The sequence below is a fragment of the Salminus brasiliensis genome, chromosome 5 (assembly GCF_030463535.1).
Source record: "Salminus brasiliensis chromosome 5, fSalBra1.hap2, whole genome shotgun sequence".
In the NCBI taxonomy this organism is placed as follows: domain Eukaryota; kingdom Metazoa; phylum Chordata; class Actinopteri; order Characiformes; family Bryconidae; genus Salminus; species Salminus brasiliensis.
Window position 1 is genome coordinate 13,268,827 of NC_132882.1, and position 24,986 is coordinate 13,293,812.

At 41.0% G+C, this 24,986-nt stretch overlaps 2 protein-coding genes across 2 annotated transcripts; both read right to left on the reverse strand.

Annotated features, from left to right (window-relative positions):
- Nucleotides 1–8,667: 8,667 nt before the first annotated feature.
- txnipb (thioredoxin interacting protein b) lies at nt 8,668–11,358 on the reverse strand. The gene is made up of 6 exons (XM_072679453.1): nt 10,992–11,358; nt 10,806–10,881; nt 10,561–10,708; nt 10,085–10,444; nt 9,506–9,805; nt 8,668–9,405 (listed from the first exon to the last, which is right to left on the reverse strand). The coding sequence occupies exons 1-6, from the start codon at nt 11,245–11,247 to the stop codon at nt 9,364–9,366; spliced, it is 1,182 nt and encodes a 393-aa protein (XP_072535554.1). The 5' UTR covers nt 11,248–11,358; the 3' UTR covers nt 8,668–9,363.
- Nucleotides 11,359–17,515: 6,157 nt separating this feature from the next.
- hjv (hemojuvelin BMP co-receptor) lies at nt 17,516–24,773 on the reverse strand. Its single transcript, XM_072679452.1, has 4 exons — nt 24,563–24,773; nt 24,141–24,312; nt 22,255–22,760; nt 17,516–19,928 (listed from the first exon to the last, which is right to left on the reverse strand). The coding sequence occupies exons 2-4, from the start codon at nt 24,235–24,237 to the stop codon at nt 19,323–19,325; spliced, it is 1,209 nt and encodes a 402-aa protein (XP_072535553.1). The 5' UTR covers nt 24,238–24,312; nt 24,563–24,773; the 3' UTR covers nt 17,516–19,322.
- Nucleotides 24,774–24,986: the final 213 nt, after the last annotated feature.

A 24,986-nucleotide genomic window follows, 5' to 3' on the forward strand; every position in this document is an offset into this window, starting at 1 on the left:
ATACACATACAGTGATTAGTAAATGTAGTAATCTGATAGTTGATAGTAAAGTGATATGTTTGTGTGCTTAATACATGCTATATTGAATAAGCACAATTAGTCACCTTCATTTAATACAAGCCAGTTGCATTGGTTTCCAATTCTCCCAGCTCTTTACCTTGCTTTATTAGAGCACGTAAACAGGGAGGAGAAATTGAGTGTAAGAAATTATTTTTTTTTCAATAATTGTAGAAATGTGGCCTTCTTAACCTATTTGCAAGCGAGTTCTGATTATCTGTAATGGTTTGCCAAAAGTGAGGTCTGCAGTTCAGCTCATAGCAGCAGAGAATCTATCTCGCAACACAGTGGCCTGGGTTCGATTCCTGTGTGACTTTCCCCGGGCACTGCAGCAATGGCTGCCCACTGCTCGTGGCATGTGTGCTTACTGTCACTGTGTGTGTGTGTGTGTGTGTGTGTGTGTGTGTGTGTGTGTGTGTTCACTGCACGGATGGGCTAAAGGCGAAAGCCAAATTCCATCTGTGTCCAACACAAATGGTGAATATGGTTGTCTTGTCTTGTCAGAACAGTGTAGGGAACAACAGGATAACATAACATATAACATAGTGCAGGCAACACCAGATCTTGATCCTGTGGAATTTTTTTTATATATTATTATAAATAAATTAAATAATTATTTATTATTTTGTTTATTTTGTTTGTGTGTTTTAATAAAGGGGTGAAACTTTATGTTGTGTTTACAGAACCTGACTGATACATTAAAGCAATAGAACATGAGAGGGAGTGTGTTATCGTGAGCTGAAGGCTTTTATACAATAGTTCGAAAGGTAAATAAAGTATGAAATAACAAAACAAACCATTTAGCTAATATGTTTAAATGTTCCTTCCCCCAAATTATAGTTCCTGAACAAGCAGCTTGTAGTTAGGTCACAGAAACAAACTCCATTCACTCACAGCACAGCCTGCAGTTCTTCTCCAGCTCCTTACACAGAACAGCTGTTCCCCACCTACAGTTTTGTTTTTTGTAGTCCTGTCTTAATCCTTTTAGTATTCATTGCTTCTTCTCATTAAATGTTTTATAGCAATGTCGTTTGGTGGCGTGATACAGTGTTTGTGGGGAAAAAAATTTGCTATTATGGCCAAATAGCAGCGCGGTTAGAACACTTCTCATCTGTTGTAAAATAATATTTTATAGAAATAAATAACACAAAATTTCAAGGAAGAATTCCAAGAGACTGGCAAATAAGAAGCAAACTTTTGGGACTCTTGGGAGCAGTCATCTAGTCATGTCGTGTTATAAATCACTGGGTTACATGAAGAAAATGTTATATGGAGGCATAAAATCTGAGAGGATAATTCAGGTCGATGTTCAATTGTTTTGGGGATGTTGGGTAACGGCTAATTAGTGGATTTGATGAACCATTTGAATGAAAGCTAATTACACCACAGTTAGTTCAGAACCTGCAATGTGATTGGCTGAGAGACGTTCTCAGTGTGCCAATATTGCATGATAATAATACTCTGACCACAGCTCTTAAAGTATTGCTGCATACACACATAACAAAGCAACGAGGCAAAGCAGCAACGTTATAATTATACAAGTAAGAACTGCTGAAATGAACTATACACGTATTAGCTAATAAATATGACGTTAGTGTCTTTACCATATTAGCTATTGTTGTAATTACAAATTTAAACAAAATTAAACCAAAATGATGGAGATTTCATGCTGTTATTTGCACAGCGGCTGCGGGTTTAAATCACAGCAGTACTCATCAGGGGTGTTGCTTGGTAGACAGGTAATACTAGATGTGTAGGTAAGGTAGGTTGTGTGGTTTGAGACAAGATATTAGATCAGCCAATCAGAGGGAGCATGATCTGCCGCAACATTTAAGGTAGAAGGGATCATTGGAGTACAGAGCAGGCAAATACTAAAGTTTAGCTTCACATTTAGCTTTGGCAATGTGTATAGGGGAGTTTAGCAGTATGTGTAGCATGAGGGTGTAGCCATGGGATTAATATAACCTGTATATGGCCCATTGTTCTGACTGTTCCTCGACTATTGTAACTGAAGAGCATAGTCTGATGTTATTTCAGCAGCGGGGTGACAGAGAGAACGAAACTGTTTTACCTTGCAAAATGTTGGTAAACCAACAAATCCTTTTTTTCTGTCTAACAATAAATCTAACAATAAATGGGGGTAACGGAACTGTGGTAAAATCGCAATAATGATGATGCTGGTGTACTGATCTCTGTAATAAAATAATCAATAAAATAAGAAATAGAACATATTATTATTGTTGTTGTTATTATTATTATTATTGTTGTTGTTGTTGTTGTTGTTAGTAGTAGTATAATTATTGTTGTGTTTTTGTTATTGTTTTTACCCAAGGTTACTTAAGGTTAAGGTAATACATCTACCTCTAGAGGTCATCTATCTCTAGATTCATGCACAATTTTATTATAGTCATGCTCGAACACACCTGATTCCTCTCACCTGTTAATTGCTAGGTTTGGCTGGAGCGTTAGTGCAGGAAAATAATCCAACTGTGTTGGACCTGCTCTGAATATTTCAACTGGTTCTGTACAATCTTATGCATAAATGCAATCAATCAGCCATTATAGCCATTATACATAACCTTTTATCCTTGGCTTGTTCTTTGTTTTGTTATCTGTTGGGCTATTCAGTGTTGCCTACAGAAGGATTGGTTCCCCTTTAGGTTTCTTTCTCTCACTCTAAGGGAGTTTTTTCTTTCCACTATCCTTGCCAGATCTCTTGTAATATGGGTCACTGTGAAAAACTCTATATAAACTAAATGGAATTGAATTGCTTTAACATAAATATCAATATACAAACACACCACATTTTTACTTGGTAGCCTAATAGGCAGTGTTGTAGCCATATTAACGACACATTGACTACAACAATAGATGCTACTCTTAAGACAGTGCACTTCTGTAATGTTCAATTACTTTTTCTAATTGATAGCATTTGTTAACCTTGACAGCCTTGACCAACCCCATAGTGTTCAAACTGGGTAGTAGTAGTAAAACCCCTTGGGAAGGTTTAAGGTCAAATGCATTCAATTCTTTATCAGGCCTTACCAAAAGCTGAAATAAACATTCCTGTTGGCAAACGTTGCATATGTGTGTACTAGAAATTTTAACCGCAGTTTGCTTGCATTATACGTCACGTACGACTTATTTTATAGGCCTGTATTTCAGAAATCAATAACTTGCATAATTTTTAAATACTATAAACTACAGAAAATGTGTTGTTGAAAAAATGAGAAATGTGAAAGTCCTTTTAAAAATGGCAACATAAGCCAAGCTAGTGTCACCAACTGCTTGATGTGAGTGTAACGCGACCCACATAGCCATGCCAGCCTTGAAACGGGAGTTAGGCATACATAACCTGCACTGTTAAAACTCACACGCAACACAAGCTGGTGGTACAGCTGCAGAAATCAATCAGCACAGGAACAAGAACATCAGATATATTTAAGTCATTTGCCCATTCAAAAGCTTTGCAAAAAGTCATATGCACCTCTGATCAAAAGCTCAGAATCACCTGTTATAATCATGTTTTTTCACATTAAGTACTTCTTATTTTGCTTACAGCTTTTACTGTAGCTTTCTAATGATTGATCTAATGATGATCTATGAAGATTTCACTCACTTTACACATCATTCTGCAACCAATTTGTTTTTATTCTATTGAAAACATTGTCTCCAAAATTTGTATCAGTGTTGAAACCTAAATTAGTGTACCGCTGTTCCTCTTCACTGACATCCTGTTTTTCTTGAAGATATCTTGGTGTGATTTTTGTAAAGAAGCTGAAATGCTCTGTGAATGGTCAAGACTTGCTGATTCATGCATTGAGCTGGCTGGTTCCCATGTCAGGGGAGAGGTATTTAGAACAGAGAGCTCAGCCCAAGACACTGACTGACCAGACCCAGCTACACTGGAGGCCAGTCAAAATGCCTCAACACCTCAGGACTGCCAGTACAGTATCCACTGTATGAAGTGAGCCTCAAAGGTTAAAGGCCACAGTGATAGCGTGCAGTCTTACAGTGGCATACTAGGCTGCCCTGGTCAAAACTTCTGTTTCTGCTGCACTCAAAATTATTCAACCCCATTCCAAATTAGGCTTATTAGCAACATTTCCATAATACATATTACTTAATGCCTTCATTACAAGCGTCTTTAGTACTTAGCAGAGAACCCTTTTGCTGTTATGACCTGTTGCAAACGTAAAGCATAGTCAGACACCAGCTTCTGGCAGCATTCCTCTAGGAAGCTCAGCCCATTCCTCATGAGCAGTGGCCTCCAGTTCACTAATATTCTTGGGTTTGCATGCTGCAACCCTCCAAGCTTCAGCTTCCTCACAGAAGGCATGATATTTAATCTATAAGGATTTCCTGGTACCATCCAGGTACTCCATCTTGTCCTCCAGGTTTCCAGTGCCAGAGGAAGCAGAGCAGCCCCAGAACATCACTGAGCCACTGCAGTGCTTCACTGTAGGCAGGGTGTTCTTTTCAACGTATTCTTCATTCTTCCGCCTCCAGACATACCACTGATCAATAGGCCCCAAAAGTTACAGTTTTCGAGTCCTCAAATCTTGTCCCAAAAATACATGAATATTCTGCAAACCTTAAAATCCACAATGGACCACTTCAGGGGGGGGGGGCTACAGCCCTCAATTCACCCAACCTAAATATCATAAACGAGAATTAAAAGAGACTGACTACAAAAAGCAATAAGATTTAGGCATCACAAGAAGCTGTGATACTTGCCAAATGGGAAGTTACTAAATACTGACCATGCAGGTCAAACTGTAAAAGATGAAAAAGAAAAAAATAGAAGTAATCTTAGTATTTAAGGGATTGTTTTTACCTTTAACTTTATGCCTCTTGGAAATCAGGTCATCTGATAACTATTCACAGTAGTAGGAATTTTGTACAGGGGTGTCCAAACCTTTGCACACCTCTGAATTTGACAGAATCCATTCAAAATGCTTTGAATAGCCAGTATTCTGGGTGAAAATAGGTTTAGTTATATCCAATTCACAGAGTAGTCAGTCTCTTCTCACGTATGCAAATGGGACCATTTTAATGAAAAACAAAAACAGCAGAAAAGAGCATGGCCTTGTCTGAAAGCTCACCCTTGTGGGTAATTGAACACTTAGGGCTTTTTGTGCATGTATAATAATAATAAAACTGCAGGACTATTCTACTGCACAGGCTACAGTAAAAGATAACACTGGATCATTCCACTCTGCAGTTACTGATTTTGTACCAAAAGCTTGCAGCAAGTCCTGCATGGTTTGCCATCCCTTCCAATCAGAGGGCTGATTGTGTTCTCAGGGACCCCCCAGAGAGAGCAGTTTGCAGGAACAGTTCATTCTCATGCCTGACATAACAGCATGCACTACAGACTGCTATCCCTTTTCAGAAGCAGCTTTTCAGCTCAGAGAGGGAGAAAAAAGAAAGAGACCCATCCTCCCTGATCACCTCACTTAGGGTGAGTCAGCACTCCTAGACCACCTGCCTGGGTCAAATGCCAAAGATGACAGAATTTCTAATTCCAGAACATTCAAGAAATTATACTTAAACTACTCTCTGTCGTCTCTTTAGAGACACTATATGGACAAAAGGATTGGGACATCTGCTCATTCGTTGTTTACTATGAAATCAAGGGTATTAAAAGAGTTTATCCTGCTTATGTTGAAGTAACTGTCTCTACTGTCCAAAGACGAAGGCTTTCTACTAGATTTTTTATATGAAATTGCTATGAGGATTTGATTGCATGTAGTGACAAGAGCTTTAGTGAGGTCATGATATTGGATGATCACCATCCCGCCTCATCCCCAACTCATCCCAAAAGTATTAAATTAAGCACCATCATTTCAGAAAGCGCGGTTCCACTGCTCCACAGTTCAATGCAAGGGGGGCTTTATACCCCTCTAGCCCACATGTGGCATTAGGCATGGTGCCAGTAGGTTCATGTTATCTGCTCATAAGAATCCTATTCTATTGGCAATACTTCTTTCTCTTCAGGGACTAGACAAGTTGTGTATGTGCATTTACACATCTATGTGAGCAATGGGTGCAGCTTAAAATAGCTAAAGGCATTCATTAGAAGAGGTGCCCACAAACATATGGACATTGCGTATAGTAGATAGTGTATATACTCACTCTGTATAACAGTGTCACTTTCAAAATACCCATCCTGTCTAAATGAACAACAGCATGTGGATTAAATAAAACATTTTGGGAAACCAATTGCTTTTAGAAAGCTTGTAGGCAATAATACTTAAATGGCAGTGAACATATTTAAAGACATTTAAATCATATATATGTTATATCCAGTTATATCTCTAACCTACAACAAATTAGAACTAATAAAATGACTAGGACAAATATGCATCATATTAATTGGTATTTATCTTTGGTATTTTATAGGTACTTACCCATGGTCCTCGCTGTTATCAACCTTCTATTGTCCACAACAAACCAAATAATTATGAATCAGATCATGCACTGAGCACATGAAATAAGTCATCAACCAATCATTGCCTACATGACATTTGCTCTAAGCCAGTCACAGGAAAGGCGAAGCCCACCATGCCAATCAGTACAAATATCAGAGGGCGTTGTCAGTGAAGGACATGCGAAATTGCAGCTTTGGAAACACTGTATGGCTTACGTAATAGCAATTATGTAATATCTGCACTCTTGTGGCTTGGTGGTGCTTCAAATGCTCCTTTGAGTGATGCCATGGAAAAGTGTTGGGCTACTCCGGTCCTGGAGGAGCTAATTCCTGCACAGTTTTGTGCGTTTCCTGTTCAAGTACACCTGATTCACCTGTTAATTGCCATGTTGCCCTTGGTTGCCCACTCCTTCCATAGAGGAACCACTGTTAAGTCCAGAAAGAACCATGTAATGGAGAACTTTTTAGTGGTGTAGGGAAGCATCACTTAATGTACTCACATCACTATTACAGACAGTGGATCTTCTCTGGCATCGCTCAAAGAACCATTTGAAGCACCTTTATTTTGAAGAGTGTATCTGCAATATTTGATTTGTAAAGCTTTTATAACGTGATGATTAGCTGATCAGCTGATTTTGTTATACATCAAATTAAATGCTCTACAACATCATCAGTCAAATATAGTCCAGTCCAACAAATTCTAAGCATCAGAGCAAACCTGTGCGCTTGTGTATGTGCACGCGTGGGCTTGCGTGTGTCTGCATGAAGGCCGCAGGCTGTGCTTCAGCATAGAGAGTGCCTGTTTGACATTTTGCTTCGAATGGCTCAGCAAACATAGAGGCCTTAGTGCACGAAATGCCACTGCAGATTCAGAGCCTCTTCCAGATCTAGCTATTGTAGGCTGACCACTGGCTGTTTTTTTAAACTGGTTGACTTGCTTGTTTGAAATCTTCTGAAAGGCTGTGAGAGCAGCAGGGTGAAGCTGGTAGGTGACACGAGTCCTACTTGGCTTGCTCTGTGGCTGCTGCTAAAGTTGGAGGGAGCTGTAGGGAGAAGAGAGCTAGAAAAGGAGAAAGCCAGTGAGGGAGAGAAGACAGAAAGAGATCCTGCTCCTTTTTCAGATAGGCTCTCTGTGTGGTGAGACAGCTGCAGAGCCAGTAAACAACAGCATCAGGTTTCTGATGTGATGCCTGCAGACTTGCTGAGTTTACCCTTGACATAATTCACATATGCTGCAATGCATGCATGCCCTCATGCACGTATGCCTTCTGTAGGCTGCTCTGCAACTTTCCTGCAACTTTGCACGTTCTCTGGCAAAACCCTTGCCATTTAAGCCCTCTTTTAGTTTATTCAAGATCTAGTAAAGGGTGCAGTGAGGCAATGGGAACTATGACTTCTGTAAAATGAAATATACTGTTATAGGTTTATGAGTTTCAAAATATAAGGATATATTAATTATGTTGAGAACAGTAGATGACCTTCAGATGCAAGTAGAGCAATGCCCAATACTGTATACAATGTTATTGAAGTAGAGATTAGACCCAAGCACTGACAGCCATTGTGTTTTTGTTGTTTCTCAAGCCCAACTGGGTTGAAAGCCATCCATATCACTGGCACATGGTAAACCCATTAATCAAAAGCAGTCAACAGTTCTTAAATAGCTTTCTGATACACAACAGGTGCCCATTTAATAATACTGGGTGCCATGGCTTTGTGTCATGGGGATTTTTTTAATATCTTGTTGCCGACCTTTCCCCCACTTTGCAGTAGCCCTGTCCCATCCAGGGACTCTGCCCAGAACCTACTCACATGTTGTCAGGGCAGGCAGATTCTTTTCTCCGATATTACTTCCTATAAAACAGCATGTGCTGATCAAGATGTTTATGGCAGTTAATTCAGTCAAGCTTTAGGAATGTCTGGTTCGTGAATACAGGGTCAGTGAATACTTGTGTTTGGTCCATAGGACAGCAGCACCATCTCTACAGTCCATTACAACTATGAAAGAGTATGCAGTGATAGACATTTAGATGTTGACATCTTAAATGTTGTATAAAAACACACAGGGGCAAAGAAAATTTTCATTTTACTTTTATTTTTGAACCTTTAACATGCCCTTAGGGGTAAATTTATTTATATAAAAAACTTTAATACAAAATAGTTTAATGACAAGTTTCAAATGTTGTCAAATACATGAACTAAACATAAAATACAGATAGATTTTGTGCTCAAGTGCATTACTACTAAATACAATTTCTAGAACGAAAAGAAATGAACTGTTGTATTCCATACACCAACAATCATCAAGGTTATATTAAGTTTTGTCATAGCAAACAAAACCCAAATTCAAACCATTTACTCTGATACAAAGTCAGAAAGTATATTCCAAAACTATCCTCAGAGCCTAATTCAACAAGTTCAACTGAAAATGTACTGTATTCCCATTGATTACACTGGCATTAAGAGTGCTCATAATTAACCTCTTTACTTTGGGACCTGGAATGACAATAAAGGCAGACATAACATTACACCAATATGGCAAAGCTCAACTTCTATCTGAAAAACTCTCAGATCTCAAATACTGAGGATACCCCAGAAAAAATAAAGAAGGCAGGACTGTACAGGTAGTCGAATGTTGTTCTGTTAGGGTGAAAGCATCCTCTGTTTTTTTTTTACAGCATGACACACTGAGACTTAAATAAGTTTCCCAACCTGCAGCAACATTTACTGCTAACACCAACGCACTTCCCAGTAACCAGATCTCTAGGCCCAACTCCTTGGGTACACTGACTGCTTGATGAAGTAGAGGATAATGTTTTTGCAGTCTGGGTTCAGCTCTCATCACCATCTTCTAAAGTTCTAGAAACTGTAGATGTTTAGCATAACTGAAGGTTAATGCCACTGCTGTCCTCACCCACCTGAAACATAAGAGGACATGAGGAAAAGGGTAAGTCATGACCTGTGCTGATGTACTTAACGGTTCTTGGACCAAATCCATACGTCAACAAATGTGCATACCTCAGTGTAGGCAGGAGGGGGCGTTTGATGGTATTCCCTGACATTCATGAAAATGGGGCAGTCATCTTCATCATAATCATCCAGGAGCGGGGTAAGGGGGTTCTCCAGGTGGCCAAGCCGAGGAATCTCGCTGTAGCTGGGTGGAGCGGAGGGCATGGACACCACACTGCTGGAGGCGGCACTGCCCTCCTGGCTGCTCATGCTGTTGGTGCGGCTGGCGAGGCCATTGAAGGGGATGGTTCCAATGACCAGTGGAAGCTCCAGGATCAGCTTCTCGCTGCCTGGGATGTGCATGTAAATCTAAGACACAAAGAATACACAAATAAGATTGGTGCTACAATGCCACACAAGAACCACTTTGGGATTAATGTGTATTTAAAAATAATAATAATAATAATTATTATTCGCTAATAATGCTTGAGGGTGAGGTAAGAACCTTTTAAATGTGACCTGCCTCCTAATGTTAAGGACTACACCAATTATCATTTTGTTCTAGATCCCTAAAACCATTCAGAAATCTTTACTTTTAAGAGTGTAGGTTTCTAGGCATAGCTCCAGTGGGTGTGTGCTTGAGCTCACCATCAGAGTGTAGTCCAAGTGGATGATGTTGCAGCCAAGGACGGTGGGTCTCAGTTTGGGCACGCGAATCCTCTTGCCCTGCCACACGTCACACATGCCAGAGATGATGTGGTCGCCCCTGACTGCAGAGATCTTCTCGCGGAACACCTTTCTGCGGCCGTTGGCCAAGTAGGTATGCGTGCCTATGATGGCTGCCTTGGGTATGACGATGCGTGAGCAGGTGTTCTCGAATTTGGCATCAATGCAGATTTCCTCACCTTCGCAGAAGCCCCTGCGGCTGATCTGGGCCGTGATGGACACGCTGCCGTCAGGAATGAACATGCAGGTCAGCTTCTTCTCCTTCACGCCATTGGCAGGAGACTGAGAACAGATGGATCAGGTATTAGAAGAACTGAACTGAACTGATAACATTTCCTCTTGCTTGTCTTGAAAGCAGGGCACTAAATTACTAAGCTAAGCACAGCACACAGACTCACTGTAAGCGCAAGTGTGTTGACATCGACTGGCTCCTCCACCTCAAAGCACTTCTTGCACTCCACACCTGACTGTGAGGGCCGCTCCATCACTGCTTTGACATAATACTGAACAGAGCCAAACTTGCCTTTGTACGAGGACACCAACTGCCTGTGAAAGTGGGAAAGCATGATTAATAAAATAATAATACTGCAAAAGACCCACAGAAATGCTTCAAATACTCAAGTTGGTATCTAAAGATGCTCACCCTGGCTGGGGAAGCTCAAATCCAAACATGTACTCGTATGTATTTCCAGGTCTGAGAGTAACTGAGCCATCCACGTCTAAAAGACAGACAGTAATTGACCCACATTAACACAATGACTCCATCAGCACTTCAGCTAATGAGCAACCTATACACTAATGGTTGATCCAGGCGGTGTCACTCTCTCACCTGTGGCCTGCTGGTCAAGGTGAAGGACCTCTTCATACTTCAGGTAATCTACTTCATCCCTGCAGCGCTGCTTTCCTTTATGGTACTCCACTCTGGCACAGCCGACCCCATACAGCCTCACAGCCTTCACTCTGGTCACCTCTGAGACCTCCACTACTACTCTCCCAGCCACCTTATCCCCACTGCGGTAACAAGCCTTGCTGGGATCACGGAACTCAATCTCGAAGGTCTTGGGCTTCTTTGTCAGCACGACCATCCTCGCAGTTTAAAGATCAGCAGCCCAGAGTCAGCCCTGTCTGTGTACTCGGTGAGAAGCTGTACGTTTTTAAGCTCACTCGTTTATTTTGTTGTTGCTGGGTTTGTTTTTGTCTCTGTTGGTCCAGTGGAAGTGTGGTAAACAGTGAATGGGGCTCCACGGCTATATAGACTATTTACCAGCCTCTGAAGCCCCTCACTCGGCCTACTTTGAATATGAGGTAGCTACCTGCGCGGTCGGCCGCATGTGGGCAGCGCATGCACGGCGTGCACCATTTCTTAGCATGCGTTCTGGTTGGCCGAGCGCGCTGTTTGTGTCCGCGCCGACCAATGAGCGTCCGGAAGAGCCTCATGGCAACCGCGTGGCCACCACCTGGCCCATAGTGAGCAGGAGGGGGCACGGACGGCTTTCAGTTACAGTATGAGGAGGAGGGGCTAGTATCCTTCCCCCTACATGGGCAGCCTATCAGATACTGCCTGTTCTCTTGGACGTGTGTTGTGTGCACGCTGACAGTAAATACCTGATGTTTCTGGAACAGCAGTTTTATTAGTATTAGTATTAGTATTATTAATAAATCACATCAGTAATTAGTAAAAAGATAAGAAATCAACAATCTAAGGAGACATAAAAACCTAAGACCCTAAGCGAGTAAGCCAAAGGCTATTACATTGACTGACAGTGTGCTTTTAATTTCTGATATGATGAAGATATGATGAATATCAAAGAACATGACTTTATGTAGGGTCATATTTTATTTTGCATACAATGATCATTTTAAATAACCAGAACTATCGGGTGTTCACAACAGATCACAAAAGATCATTGGTGGGATATGTGGAGCTTTAAATGGCACAAAATTGAAAATAAATTTTCCAGCATCCTGTTTAAACATTTTATAATTGACATTTCATATGTAATTAAAAAATAAATCAAGAAAAAAAGAAAATGTATATATATTTATTTATATATATATATAAAATATACACATAAACTTACACACACACCACTGTGGTTGAAAATATAGATATTTTTAATTACTTATATCACAAAAAGTATAAGCAAACTAACAGATAAACAAGAGAAAATGAGAGGAAAAAAAGAAAAGAAAAAATGGAGATACATATACATCTAGAGAGAGAGAGAGAGAGAAAGAGAGAGAGAGAGAGAGAGAGAGAGAGAGACAACCACAACCACAAAAAAAATAAACAAGTAATTTGACTTGAAATGGGAAAATAAACAAATGAAAATAATAATGCGCAAAAGAGAGGGGGACGAGGGGAAAGCATGAAAGGATAGAGAAAAAAGTCTGTATTTTATCTGTATGTTTGTGTGTGTGTGTGTGTGTGTGTGTGTGTGTGTGTGTATAGGAACATTCAGGTAGAGGTGAGATAAGTAGAATGGTTATAGATGTATGCTGGTTGTGTTAGTAATACATGCATAATCTATTGATGGGAGCTCATGAAGTCACTGATGTAACGGTAAACGGTTGTAATTTAACAGTAATAATTTTATCTTTATTTATTAATGTTCCAGCACATAGTGTAAGAATGGTCCAATACTGACATAAGAGGCCTCATTGGGAATATTTGTGCTCGGACCCTTGGAATCACCACTTGCGTCAATATTCATTATTATTATTTTACAATTGAATGTTTTAACATTGTGCACTAGTGTTATATTTAGAATTCCTGTACTTTATGTAAGATTGGCCTGGTGATGTGAAAGTGTGAAGTCACCATATTTTTAGGGCTAGTGTTGGATGGATACTAGCATAAACTGGGGGAACCTTTATTAGGTTTATTAGATACATTAACTGACAATAAAAGTAGTCAGAGACAACCCAAAGACGTGGTTTCTAAGTGAGTACTGCCTACTGATTAAGGATTGATTGCATGACTAATTTTATGGGAGAACACATGTATTGCATAGGGGTTGAGGTTTAAAATGCCCATGTTTCACCAATTCTTCAACATACAAGAAAATATATCATATAGGCTCTTTAATTGTCCCATATATTGTATATATGTATCCAGGTAGCATCTACCCTTATTTATATGAGAGGCCACTGAGCACAAGACAAACTACCATGTTAGCTAACATTGTGAGTAACCAGTAATGTAAATGTACATTAGAAAGTGCAGTTGACTGTAGGATAGATGGCCTACTAGGTACATGTGCAGACTAGATAAAGCCACTTTAGAGTGTATTGTTTGTATTGCATGTTTTACTCCACAATCCAGTGTTTCACGTTCAGTGATGTTGACACAGTGACCGAAAGGCCATGTGGTGGGAATACCACTGAGACACCAATTTTAAAGTCAGTGCTATAATTAACTGCAGCTAAGCTGGCCTTCTTAATGCTATTCTGACTAAACACACATAGCCAGAAGACTGACACAGAACATTCCACCAAGAGCACAGACCAAGTTCCCAGACTCTGGACGGGGCTTTCTTTATTTTAACATCTGTGGTATACTGAAGTGGGTTTCAACTCTTTGAGCTTGCTTTTTGTCATCCAGAAGTCAGTCAAATCCACTCTTTCACAAAGCAACACAGCCTAACTACACTGTAACAAACACAGTTCTAAATAGTACTGACTAGGGTTGCACCGATCCGATATTAGGATCGGATATCAGTCCCGATATTAACTAAATTAGCTGGATCAAGTACCTGATAATTAGGCTGATCCATGAAATCGATCCTGTCACTTTAATTTGTTGGTGTGAGACTGAACTAAATGTTGATTACTGCTTTTATGTTTGGCGACTTACTTATTCTCAAGTTCAGCGGCTAGATTTTATTTTGAAATACTGTTTACACTAAATATTCAAAAATATGATTGATTACAGTTTGTGTGTTTGACAAAGCGAAGTCACATATTTTGGCTGAAACATTTGATATATTTGAATATATTTTAATTTGAATACTGTGTATTTTAGTGACAAATAAATAGTAAATAAAATGAGTACATTTATTATTACTATATTTACTATATTTAGTTTTACAAAGTTAGTAAAGTAATGTTAAAGTCAACCCTGATGCCTCTCTCACATGGTGAGGTATACGGTTGATTAATTCAGCAAATGGTATCAGATTGGTATCGGGTGTCGACTGATATGCAAAGTGTATGTATCGTATCGGTATCGGAGCTGAAAAGGCTGGATCGTGCATCCTGAGTACTGACAAAGCAACAGTGTTACCAACAGAACCATCTACAAAATGTATTCCACCAATGTGTGTTTCCTGTAAAAACAGCGGTTCTTCAGGGGGTCTTCAGTAAAGGCAATGGTGCTCTAAAGAACCATGACAACGTGATGAACCAATGGATTCCTAATTGGGTTCTTTGCCTTGTTGAAAGGCTCTTTGAATTGGTGGAAAATCTTTTATACATGGTTCTAAAAAGAACCTTTTAAAAGGGGATCTGCTATAGTATCAGTACTATATAAAATCCTTTTTTGCTACTAAATCATTTCATTTAGTACTAAACTCTTGAAGAACCTTTTTAAAGGAGTGTAAGTCGACTGAACCACTTTCTGTCACCAGTTAGAAGAACGTGGGCAGCAGTGTGCAGTCTGTCATGTTACATGACTGAGCAAATTCATCACACTCCCTCCAGTGGAGATAGCTATGCTGCCACCTATTGAGTCATCCTGACAACCTACTCGGATTTATTAATTAATTAATGAATTAATTTACCTCAGTGTAGCTCATAGACAATTTAAAAAGGACAGGGTTAAGGTAAGTGCAGAAAATTGCCTCATGGCAGATTAGACTGTATTGCTCTCTGCTGTCATCTTGTTATTACACTACTGATTATTACAGAATATTACTCAGTATTACAGTAATATTGCAATCAAATCCAGGTTACAATTTTCAACAGTAATGGAGAACATACACTAAATGGACAAATGTATTGGGACACCTGCTCATTCACTGTGTCTTTCGAAATCAAAGGTATTAAAAATAGTTGTTCCTGCTTTTGTTGGAGTACCTGTCTCTACAGGGGAGGCTTTCTACTAGATTGTGAAGCATTGCTGTGAGGTCAGGATGTTGAAAATTTACCACCACAACTTATCTCCAACTCATCCCAAAAGTATTGGATGGAGCTCCATCCATAATTCCAGAGAACACAGTTCCACTGCTCCACAGCGCAATGCTGGGGGCTTTAAACCCCTCTAGCCCACAACTGCCCACCATTAGGCATGGTGCCAATAGGTTTATGTCCATCTGCCCAAAAGAGTCCTATTCTATTGGCAGTACTTCTCTACAGAGACTAGACAAGGTTTGTGTGAGCATTTGCACATCTATGTTACCAATGGGTGCCACTTAAATTAGCTAAATGTATAAATGAGAAGGGGTGCCAACAAATATTTGGACAGATCTAGAAATGGAAAGTTATCTTTCACAAATTCATGGAGATTATTCTTAATTTACCAAGCAAGGAAGAATGAATTGAATTCCTACATTTAACCAATTAAACACTATCCTAGACTTTAATATATATTAATATTAATGTAGTTTGGTACTATATTCCCGATACTAAAGAAAATTATAACACATATATGGGTCATTAGGATTTAATGGTCTAAAAGCTCAAATCTATGTCGTTACTGTGGTAACAGAACCTCAGGACAAAATCTCAGAACTGATTATCGTATAAAACACTTTACAAAATCAAGGATCAAAATAAAATTTATATGTGAAACTCTTTATGTGGACAGTAGTTGTTTGTACCAACATTAAAAATAAAAATACTAATATAATAATCTGAATATATATATATTGTGTGTGTGTGTACACACCATCTCCTTCGTACTATTGGAATGGCAAGGCTGTTCTTTGTTCTTTTGAAAGCTGAATTTCTGATCTATCTTCACATATTGAGCTTTTGATCTCAAACACGAATGTCTTCAGTATATAGCTGAAACTACACTCAATTAGCCTAAATTTCAAACGCTTGTGACACTTTTTCAATGAAATGTACTTTGATTAATTTAGCGCTTCATGTTCCTTAAGGACCTTTCTAGAAATGCAGGTTGAAACCCCTTTTCAGGACAACCTCCCTAAGATGAAGTTGAAGATAAAAAACTTGTTGCTGACTTTGTGCCTCCATGACCACAGTTTACCCATACTCTAACAGCTACCTCCACTATGACAATACACCATGTCACAAAAGGTCTCTTACACTGGTTTCATGAACATGATAGTGAGTTCAGTGTTCTTTAGTGGTGTTCCCAGGTATCAGATCTGAATCTAATAGAACACTGTTGGGATGTGGTGGAACAGGAGATCCAGAGCATGAAAGTGCTCCTGAACAATATGCAGAAATTGGGTGATGCATTCAAGTCAACATGGACCAGAATCTCAAAGGAATGTTATCAACATCTTATAGAATCCAAGACTAGAGAGAACTTACACCACCAAGAATTTAGGCTGTTTTGAGAGCAAAGGGAGGCCTTACCCAGTATTAGTACTGTGTTTGTACAGCTGATAAATGATCAAACGTCTTCCAGTGGATTTTACAAACTTACCTCCCATCCTTCGTCCCATTCTCATTTGGCTGCAGGTCGGGATTCTGTCTGTAAATATGTAACGTTTAAATTGAAACCGAACAAGAGCATGTCCTTTGGTTAATTACCAAGAAAGCTGAATTTCTGATCTCTCCTTATCATCTCATATTGCATCTCATATAACAACATAAAATTGGCCTAAAGAGAGACTTAATCATCTCATCAGTTCTTATTAGATCTTAGATATTTAAAATGGTCATTAGATTTCAAATGTTTGTGGTACTTCTTTGATGAAATGTAATTTGATGAGTATAGAACTTCGTATATAAAGCTAGTTTTGGACATGGACCTTTCTAGAAATGCAGGTCAAAACCTCTACTCAGGACAACCTGAAGATGAAGATGAAGATGAACTTGTAAAATGAAAAAAGGGACAAGAGCATGTTCTTTTCACTGGTGTATTTATACTGATTTATGCACATTAACACATTTCAATGATGACACCAGAGAAGTCATCTTTTTAACCACAGTTTAAAACCAGATAGTCGCAATAATATAAACCCAAAAAACATCATATCCTGGTTTACACAAGCTGAGTTTCTTAATATATTGTTAAAAACATAATGGTGAATGTATTGTCCGAGAGGCAGTTCCAGACTGCCTCCTTCTGTCCGTTGTGTCAAATACATACACACACACACACACACACACACACACACACACACACATATATATATATATGTGTGTGTGTGTGTGTGTGTGTGTGTTCCTCCAGTGAAAAAACAAACACATTGGACATCTTACTCATAATAAAAATGATTCTTACATTAAACAACATCTTTCAGTATTAGCCTCCTATCCGCAGCTTAAACTTAGACACAAGCTTAAGAATAAAAACAAAAACAGAGATTTTTTTGGTATAATTTTCATAAAACCATATTTCAATGCTCTGAATCTTGCTTCAGGCCCCTTCAACGAAATAAAACTAAACATTAAAAGGATCCAAGACAAGAGTTTTACTCACTGTCAGACAGTACAGCGCAGTACAACGGTACAGTATGTAGTGAATGAGGGATAACTAATGATTCATAAAAAAACTCCTATCAGAGAATAGCTGCCATTTGAGTGACATCAGTATGATGATTCAAAGTAGAGATGAGTGATCCTGCTGATCTCCAGTAACACTGACTTTTTTACCTGATAACAAATAACACTTTTAGCATTAAACAAACTGTCATACTTTAGATTATATACACTAATCAGTCATAACATTAATACCACCGGCCTAAAGTTGAGCAGGCCCCTTCTTGTGCGACCACAACAGATCTGGCCATTCAAGGCATGAGCTCCTCAAAACCTCTGAAAGCGTCCTGTGCTATCAATCCTGTGGCACCAAGACCTTGGAAGCAGATCCTTTCAGTCCAATAAGCTGTGAGGTGGGGCCTCCATGGATGGGATCAGTGAGTGTTAGGTGGCCATGACCCTGTTACCAGTTCATCACTTGTCCTTTCTTATGGACCACTTTTGGTAGGTACTGGTCACTGCATACCAGAAAAAACCCCCACAGTGATCCAGTGGTCTAGTCATCACAATTTGGCTCTTGTCAAAGTGGCTCTGATTCTTAAGCAGTCCTGCTTCCAAAACATCACCTTCAAGAACTGACTGTTTGTTGCTGCTTATTATATCCCACCTCTTGACAGATGCCACTGTAGATAAAGATAATCAATCCTTTTTATATCACCTGTCAGTGGGTTTAATGTTATGGCTGATCGGTGTATAATGGAGAGCGGGGGGGGGGGAGGCTGGACAAGTGTATCTTCTGAACGGTAGCTAACACAACATCATTGTGTTTGGCGGAGATTGCTAACTGACAATTCACACCGAGTGAGGTTCATCCTACAGTCATCCTATGCTTCAAAAGGTTCTTTCAGAGATGCCATAGAATGAACCGGCTTTCCCAGCCGGAGCCTGAGAGAGCCCAATTGGCCATGATCCCTCCCTTCATCATTGTGATGCTGACCAGCACAGGCTGGGGAGCATCACAAGAGCCTGGGGAGCCCCATTTTCCTTTTTTCCACAAACATTTGGACATATAGTGCATATATGTCCAAATGTTTGTGGACACCCTTTCTTCCCTTCTACTGAACGCATTCATCTACTTTAGGTTGCACTTGACGTATTGCAAATAAAATAGGACACATGAACCTACTGGCACAATGCCTAATGCCACGCCCCCAAAAACTGAGCTGTAAAACAATGGACTTGCTAATGTTCTTGTCCCTGAATGCAATCAAATTCTCACAGCAATGCTCCACAATCTAGTAGAAAACCTTCCCTGGACAGTATAGACAGATAGGTTCTCCAACAAAGACCACTATGCATTTCTTGCTGGTCCGGCGCTGGTTGACCAGCATACCAGCATGTTTGGGGGGGCAGAGGGAGTGGCCTAACAGATGAATGCTGGTGGATGACCGGTGCTACAATTTCCCATCAGGTTTAATAGGATATTTCAGCTGTCCAGCCTTTCAACACTGGCTAGGAAAGGCCTCAATCCACAGGGGTCAGTTCACAGAGCGAGCCACAGTGTTATTAGAGTCACGGCCAGCAGCACTGGCAGCCAGGGCGCAACCCTGACCCTGACCCCTGCAGCTGCCCGCAGATGCACCTTCGCGGGGTCAGCGATCAAAGCGCGTGCGTCCTCCAGTGCGTCGAAAGCATAAGAGCTGGAGTTTGTGTCTCCGGTGGCCAGCAGGTCGAAGAGGCAGGCCTGAAAGTAAACGTCTCGCGTGGGCAGCAGAGAGGAACAGTGCGCGTGCGCGGCCGCAGTGGGTAGCGCGTGCGGCGTCTCTAAGCGCTGGGAGGCAGGGCAACCCCACACGCACAGCTGCACGTCTTGCTCGGGAGAGTACGACTCGACGATGGCGCGCGGCGAGCGCACGGACAGACCCAGCGCGCGCCCGCTCTGGCGCACCACCAGCGTGGTGCCGATGTGCGCCGCCCAGATCTCGGCGTGGCGGCCCGGCGCCTGGGAGCGCACGCGCAGACTGTGCTGACCACGTCGCTCCCCGCTGCTCGTGGAACCGTCCGCGAAGGCCGGGGGCACGTTATCCAGCTCCGCCTGATAGATCTGCTGCTCTGCGCACTCCCGCCAGTTCTTGAAGATGATAGTGATCTGCACAGGGGGAGAGAGAGAGAGGAGAGAGGGGTTGAAGTGCAGGACAGACGCTCACAGCTCACACAGTGTTAACACTGGTTTCTTACACTGGGCTGAATACAGACAGGCTGCATGTTTAGGCTAAAACTCCTTAGTTACAGTTGGGGTGAATTCAGTGGTCAAATGTGGGCAGTGGTGGCTCAGCGGTAACAGGGTTGTGGGTTCGATTCCCGGGTTCAGCAAGCTGCCACTGTTGGGCCCTTGAGCAAGGCCCTTTACCCTCTCTGCTCCCCGGGCGCTGGAGTTGGCTGCCCGCCCCCCTGGGTGTGTGTGTGTACTCACTGCCCCTAGTTCACTAGTGTGTGTGTGTGTGTGTGTTCACTACCACAGATGGGCTAAATGCAGAGGACACATTTCGCTGTACAGTGACAAATACGTGCACCTTTACATGTATAGGTGAAGAATTGGGCACCTTAATGGGGAATGGTGGTGATAGGAACCCTTAGGAACACTTAGCCTTTTTGTTTGCTATCCAAAACCACCCTGAACCTACACATACCTTCTGGGTACTATACATAATGTCCATTCTGGTAAAGTGGTCAATCTGAATATCTGTAAATGTTTGGGTACTATTTTGCCTTACAACACCAATACACTATATTAACAAAGGGTTTTTCTTAAATCAAGAGCATTATAAAGAGTAAGCAACAGCTTTCTGCTTTGAAGCTTTTCTGTGAGAGCTTGACAAGAGCATTAGTGAGGTCATGTTGTTAAATGGTCACCACCCCCACCTTAACCCCAACTCCCCAACTCATCCTAGTGGTACTGGATGGAGCACTATCATTCTAGAGAGCACGGTTCCACTGCTCCACAGATCAGTGCTGGGGGTGTTATACTCATCTAGTCCACTAGGCATTAGGTACCAATAGGTTCATGTTTATCTGCTCCAGAGAGTCTTATTCTATTGGCACTACTTTTCTACCGGGAATAGACAAGCTGTGCATGTGCATTTGTACATCTGTATCAGCAATAAGTAGCTGAATGCATTCATTAGAAGTAGTGTCTACAAACATTTGGACATATAGTGTACATATCCACCATGAATGTCTCAATGTCTTGTACACTTTGCACTCTTTGGACTCTGATTCTCATCACTTCATCATCACTGTGAGCAATTCTGACTCATGTTTCTCTGCAGTGGAACATTTCACATCAGATCACTCTGAATAAATGTATTTACATCTTATTCATTTAATGATGCAGAAATGATAACGGCTCATTCAAAAAACATTCAAGTAACATTTCAAATGTCAGCACTTTAAGTTAGAGCTGGGCAATATGGTGATATTTTATTGTACTGTGATAGATTTTGTTATTGTGTTACACAATATGCTTTTTTAAGGATATCGAAGATATAGGTTAGTGCTTAAAGAACACTGATCAATGCTCATTTCAGTACAAACAATGTAATTAGACTGGTTAAATTAAATGAAGAGCACCAGATGTTGAATAAAATCACTGTGTTCAGAACGGGAGAGGGTCTGAATAGTAGCTTTTAAGAAGCTGTTGATCCTGATGTTTTTAGTCTGTAATTAAATGTATCATGATAAATATTGTGTATTGTGAAAAATGTCTTTAAATATCATGTAATCTTAGTATTTGCCATATCACCCAGCCCTACTTTAAGTATATAAAGGACAGCTGCCGTAATAGCACCGTCACCTACAAACTTGACAAAAAAGGTGACATCACATAAAGCACCTGTAAAATCCACAAATCCAATTTTTTCTCATTAACGGAAACATCTTCAGCAAATTAGCTAACCTTTAACACTCCAGGTTCACTTACTTTTTCTAGCCTGCACTTGTCTCCTCAATGTGCTAAATGCTGGAGATAAACAATATTGTGTGATATTAGTTTAGTTAGATTTGTTTGTCTATAATTGTGACTTAGATAAAGATCAGACCGTGGCAAGGGCCATATTTCAGGATATGAAGTTCACAACACTATATGAACTCCTCTATTAAATTTAGGCATAACTGAGTAGGTCCCCTTTGTGCCGCCACAACAGATCTGGCCATTCAAGGCCTGGACTCCACAAGACCTCTGAATGTGGCCTGTGGTAGCGGCTACCTAGACTTTAGCAGCAGATCATTTAGGTCCTGTAAGTTGTTAGGTGGGACCTCCATGGATTGCACCCGTAAGCCATAGATGCCTGTGACCCTGTCACTGGTTCACAGGTTGTCCCTTCTTGTACTGTAACTGTACCATAAAATCCCCACAAGACCTGTCTGATGTTTAGGAGATATAACCTAACACAAAAAAGAGCATCCTGTTCTCAGACCTTGCTAAGTGCAGTGGCATAAGAGCCTCCTCTGGTGGGTGTGCTGGTGGCCTGGATGTAAAGATACTGGTTGTCGATAAGTGGCCAGGCTCCGGGCACAGCGCATGTCTGGAACTCATCATTAAAGGTGCGAACGTGGGGGTCTCCAAACACACCACAGTGTAGGTACTCAGGGGCACGGCCCTCGCGTTGCACATAGCCCCTCTCGTAGAAGCAGGCATCTCCAGATAGCGGTGCCTGAGGCGGTGGACGAGGATGCGCTGTCGGGCCCACCCTGGGGCAGCGATGTTGGATCAGCAGGTCCTCTATGCCCTGCACGGCTGAGTGGTAGGCCAGGTCACCTCGGCAGGCACGGGCAGTACGGCGGGTGCACAGGGCGTAGGAACGCAGGGCACTGCAGTAACCAGCATTGCCCGCCTCTTTCCCATTACCACCAGCACTTCCCAGCTCCAAAGTCGTGGCCACAAAATCCGAGTTACACCTGAGGATCCGACACTGGGCCCATGCTGCAGAAATAAGGAGTCAAAAGGTAAGGAAAACAAAAATTATTGATGTTCAAATTTCATTGCATTCATTCACAGGAGCATTAGTAAGGTCAGACCCTCATTTTCACCAATTAGGTCTCTAGGCTCTACTCCATTTTAAAGGAATGCTTCATAATGCTAATGTTGCTAACAGTGAATAAAACTTAATAATGAACATACAGCCTTATTCAAGTGACATCATGTGAACTGGTGACCAGGAGCAACGGTAGTGTGCATGGCTGCCCTTTTCCTATTATCACTACAGTTGTCTAGAACTGAGTATCCAAACCAATAAGCTCTTAAAAATCCTTAGATCTAATAGGCTTCTGTTCACTTAATGGAAGCACAAATGCTTTAGAAATCTGAACAGACCACTGTACAGTATTCCCAAACAGGAATGTTGATGTACATAACCTACTGCAAGGAACTGACTGCAAGTGACATCAAAGCTGCCCTAGAATGGACAACTGTAATTACCTTGGCATAATTAAACACTCAAAGTTTGGTACATGGAAGTGAGCTAGTATCTGTGCTAGGCTAAAAGCTAACCCTAGCCTAGCAGCATTCCAGATGAGGTCATTCAGTTATCCAGGCTAACCAACCAACAGGACAGCAGCACTGTCAGCACTACGATTTGTATTTGCAGGAACAATTACACAAAATAATTACACTGTCATTTTTACAGTGGTAAAAACACAGTTACAGGTACACTAGCATTGTGGCTAGATATGTCCATTCCATGTGAGCCATTGACCATACAACAAAAAACTGGGGGTTTCATTCTAGGGCCAAATAACAAGGTTGTAAAAAAGCTTGTAACACCACATCTAGGGATTTTTCCACCAACCAAAATCACGTGTTCACTATTTATACACCGAAAACACTCAGATACTGATTTAAACCTTGACTCAAATCTAGACTTCTCACCTATTTGAATATTGTGGGTACAGCTGTCAAGGTTAATGCATTGCTATTATTATTCGAAGTCTGCAGTAGTGTTGTTGTGAAAACATTTTCATATTATTGCACTATTATAGCACTTTTTTGAGCCCGATAAAACACTGCGCTACATTTTCACCTATATTTCTCCACTCCAGAGCATTCATTTCTACCGGCAATCCTTTTTAATGGAGATCATACAGGTGTATATGCACCTAAACTCCATGTGCAGCAATAAGTGTAAATAAAAAAACAAATCCACTCATTAGAAGAGATATCTGACCACTTTTGGATACAGGCAGAGACTAGAAAGCAGAACAATGGTCTTCGAGATTAGATCATGTGTGTCAAACATCAAATGTCATAATAGTACGTCAGCTTTGATATGGCCCTGGAAAGAGGAAGCAGTTAAAGAAACCTCACCTTGTGGAGCTGAAAGGAGAACAAACAGCAGCACAACGAAACCATGACACTTCCATGTGGCCTTTGTGTGGTTAGTGCAGGCAGCCCGTGCTCCCATTCCCGTCCATACACAGCCTCAGCGGGCTGCTGCAGCTCCTTACAGTGCGGCGGTGGAGCGGAGAGCTGAAGTGCACTGCAGGCAGCACCCACACGAGGGAGACAAGAGTAAACACAACTCACAAATCAGTACTTTGCAAACAAGTGACTAACGAAGGATCATTTCGGTAGGCTTAGCTGATCCAGTAAGAAGATCATTTCTTGTCTTCATAATTGAAAACATGTCTCTAGATGCTGAGGCTGTCAACGTAAGGCAAGCATGCCATAGTGTGACATAAAAAAGGTCACAGTATTATCATATCATATTGCTCGTAGGCCTTCCTTACCTCAAGTATCAGACCGAAGCTCTGGATCCTCGACTGGTTTGAAGTAATAGATGAAGTTGAAGAATCCATTAATTAGATAATGGCATGATTAGCGTCATCAAGCCTCTGGAGTGAAAGGAGGACATTATAATCACATTTGATGAGTCATTTCCAGCAGCTAATGATCAACATTTCAGTGGACTTTGATTGGAACTCGACTCCACCACAGAAATCAGACCAAATCTGATGTGCTGATAGCTCTGGGAGCTCTTAATACATTATATACAGTGGTCACAATCACAACGGCCACCTGTGTCATTATCAACGTCCAAAATACAAGGTCAGTTGTTTCACCAATGTCCACACGGGTCTATTCTGGTTTAAGGGCGCCCTTGCTTTTGTTGAAAGGGACATGTTGCAGTTTGGACCTTCACTGCTGTTCTGT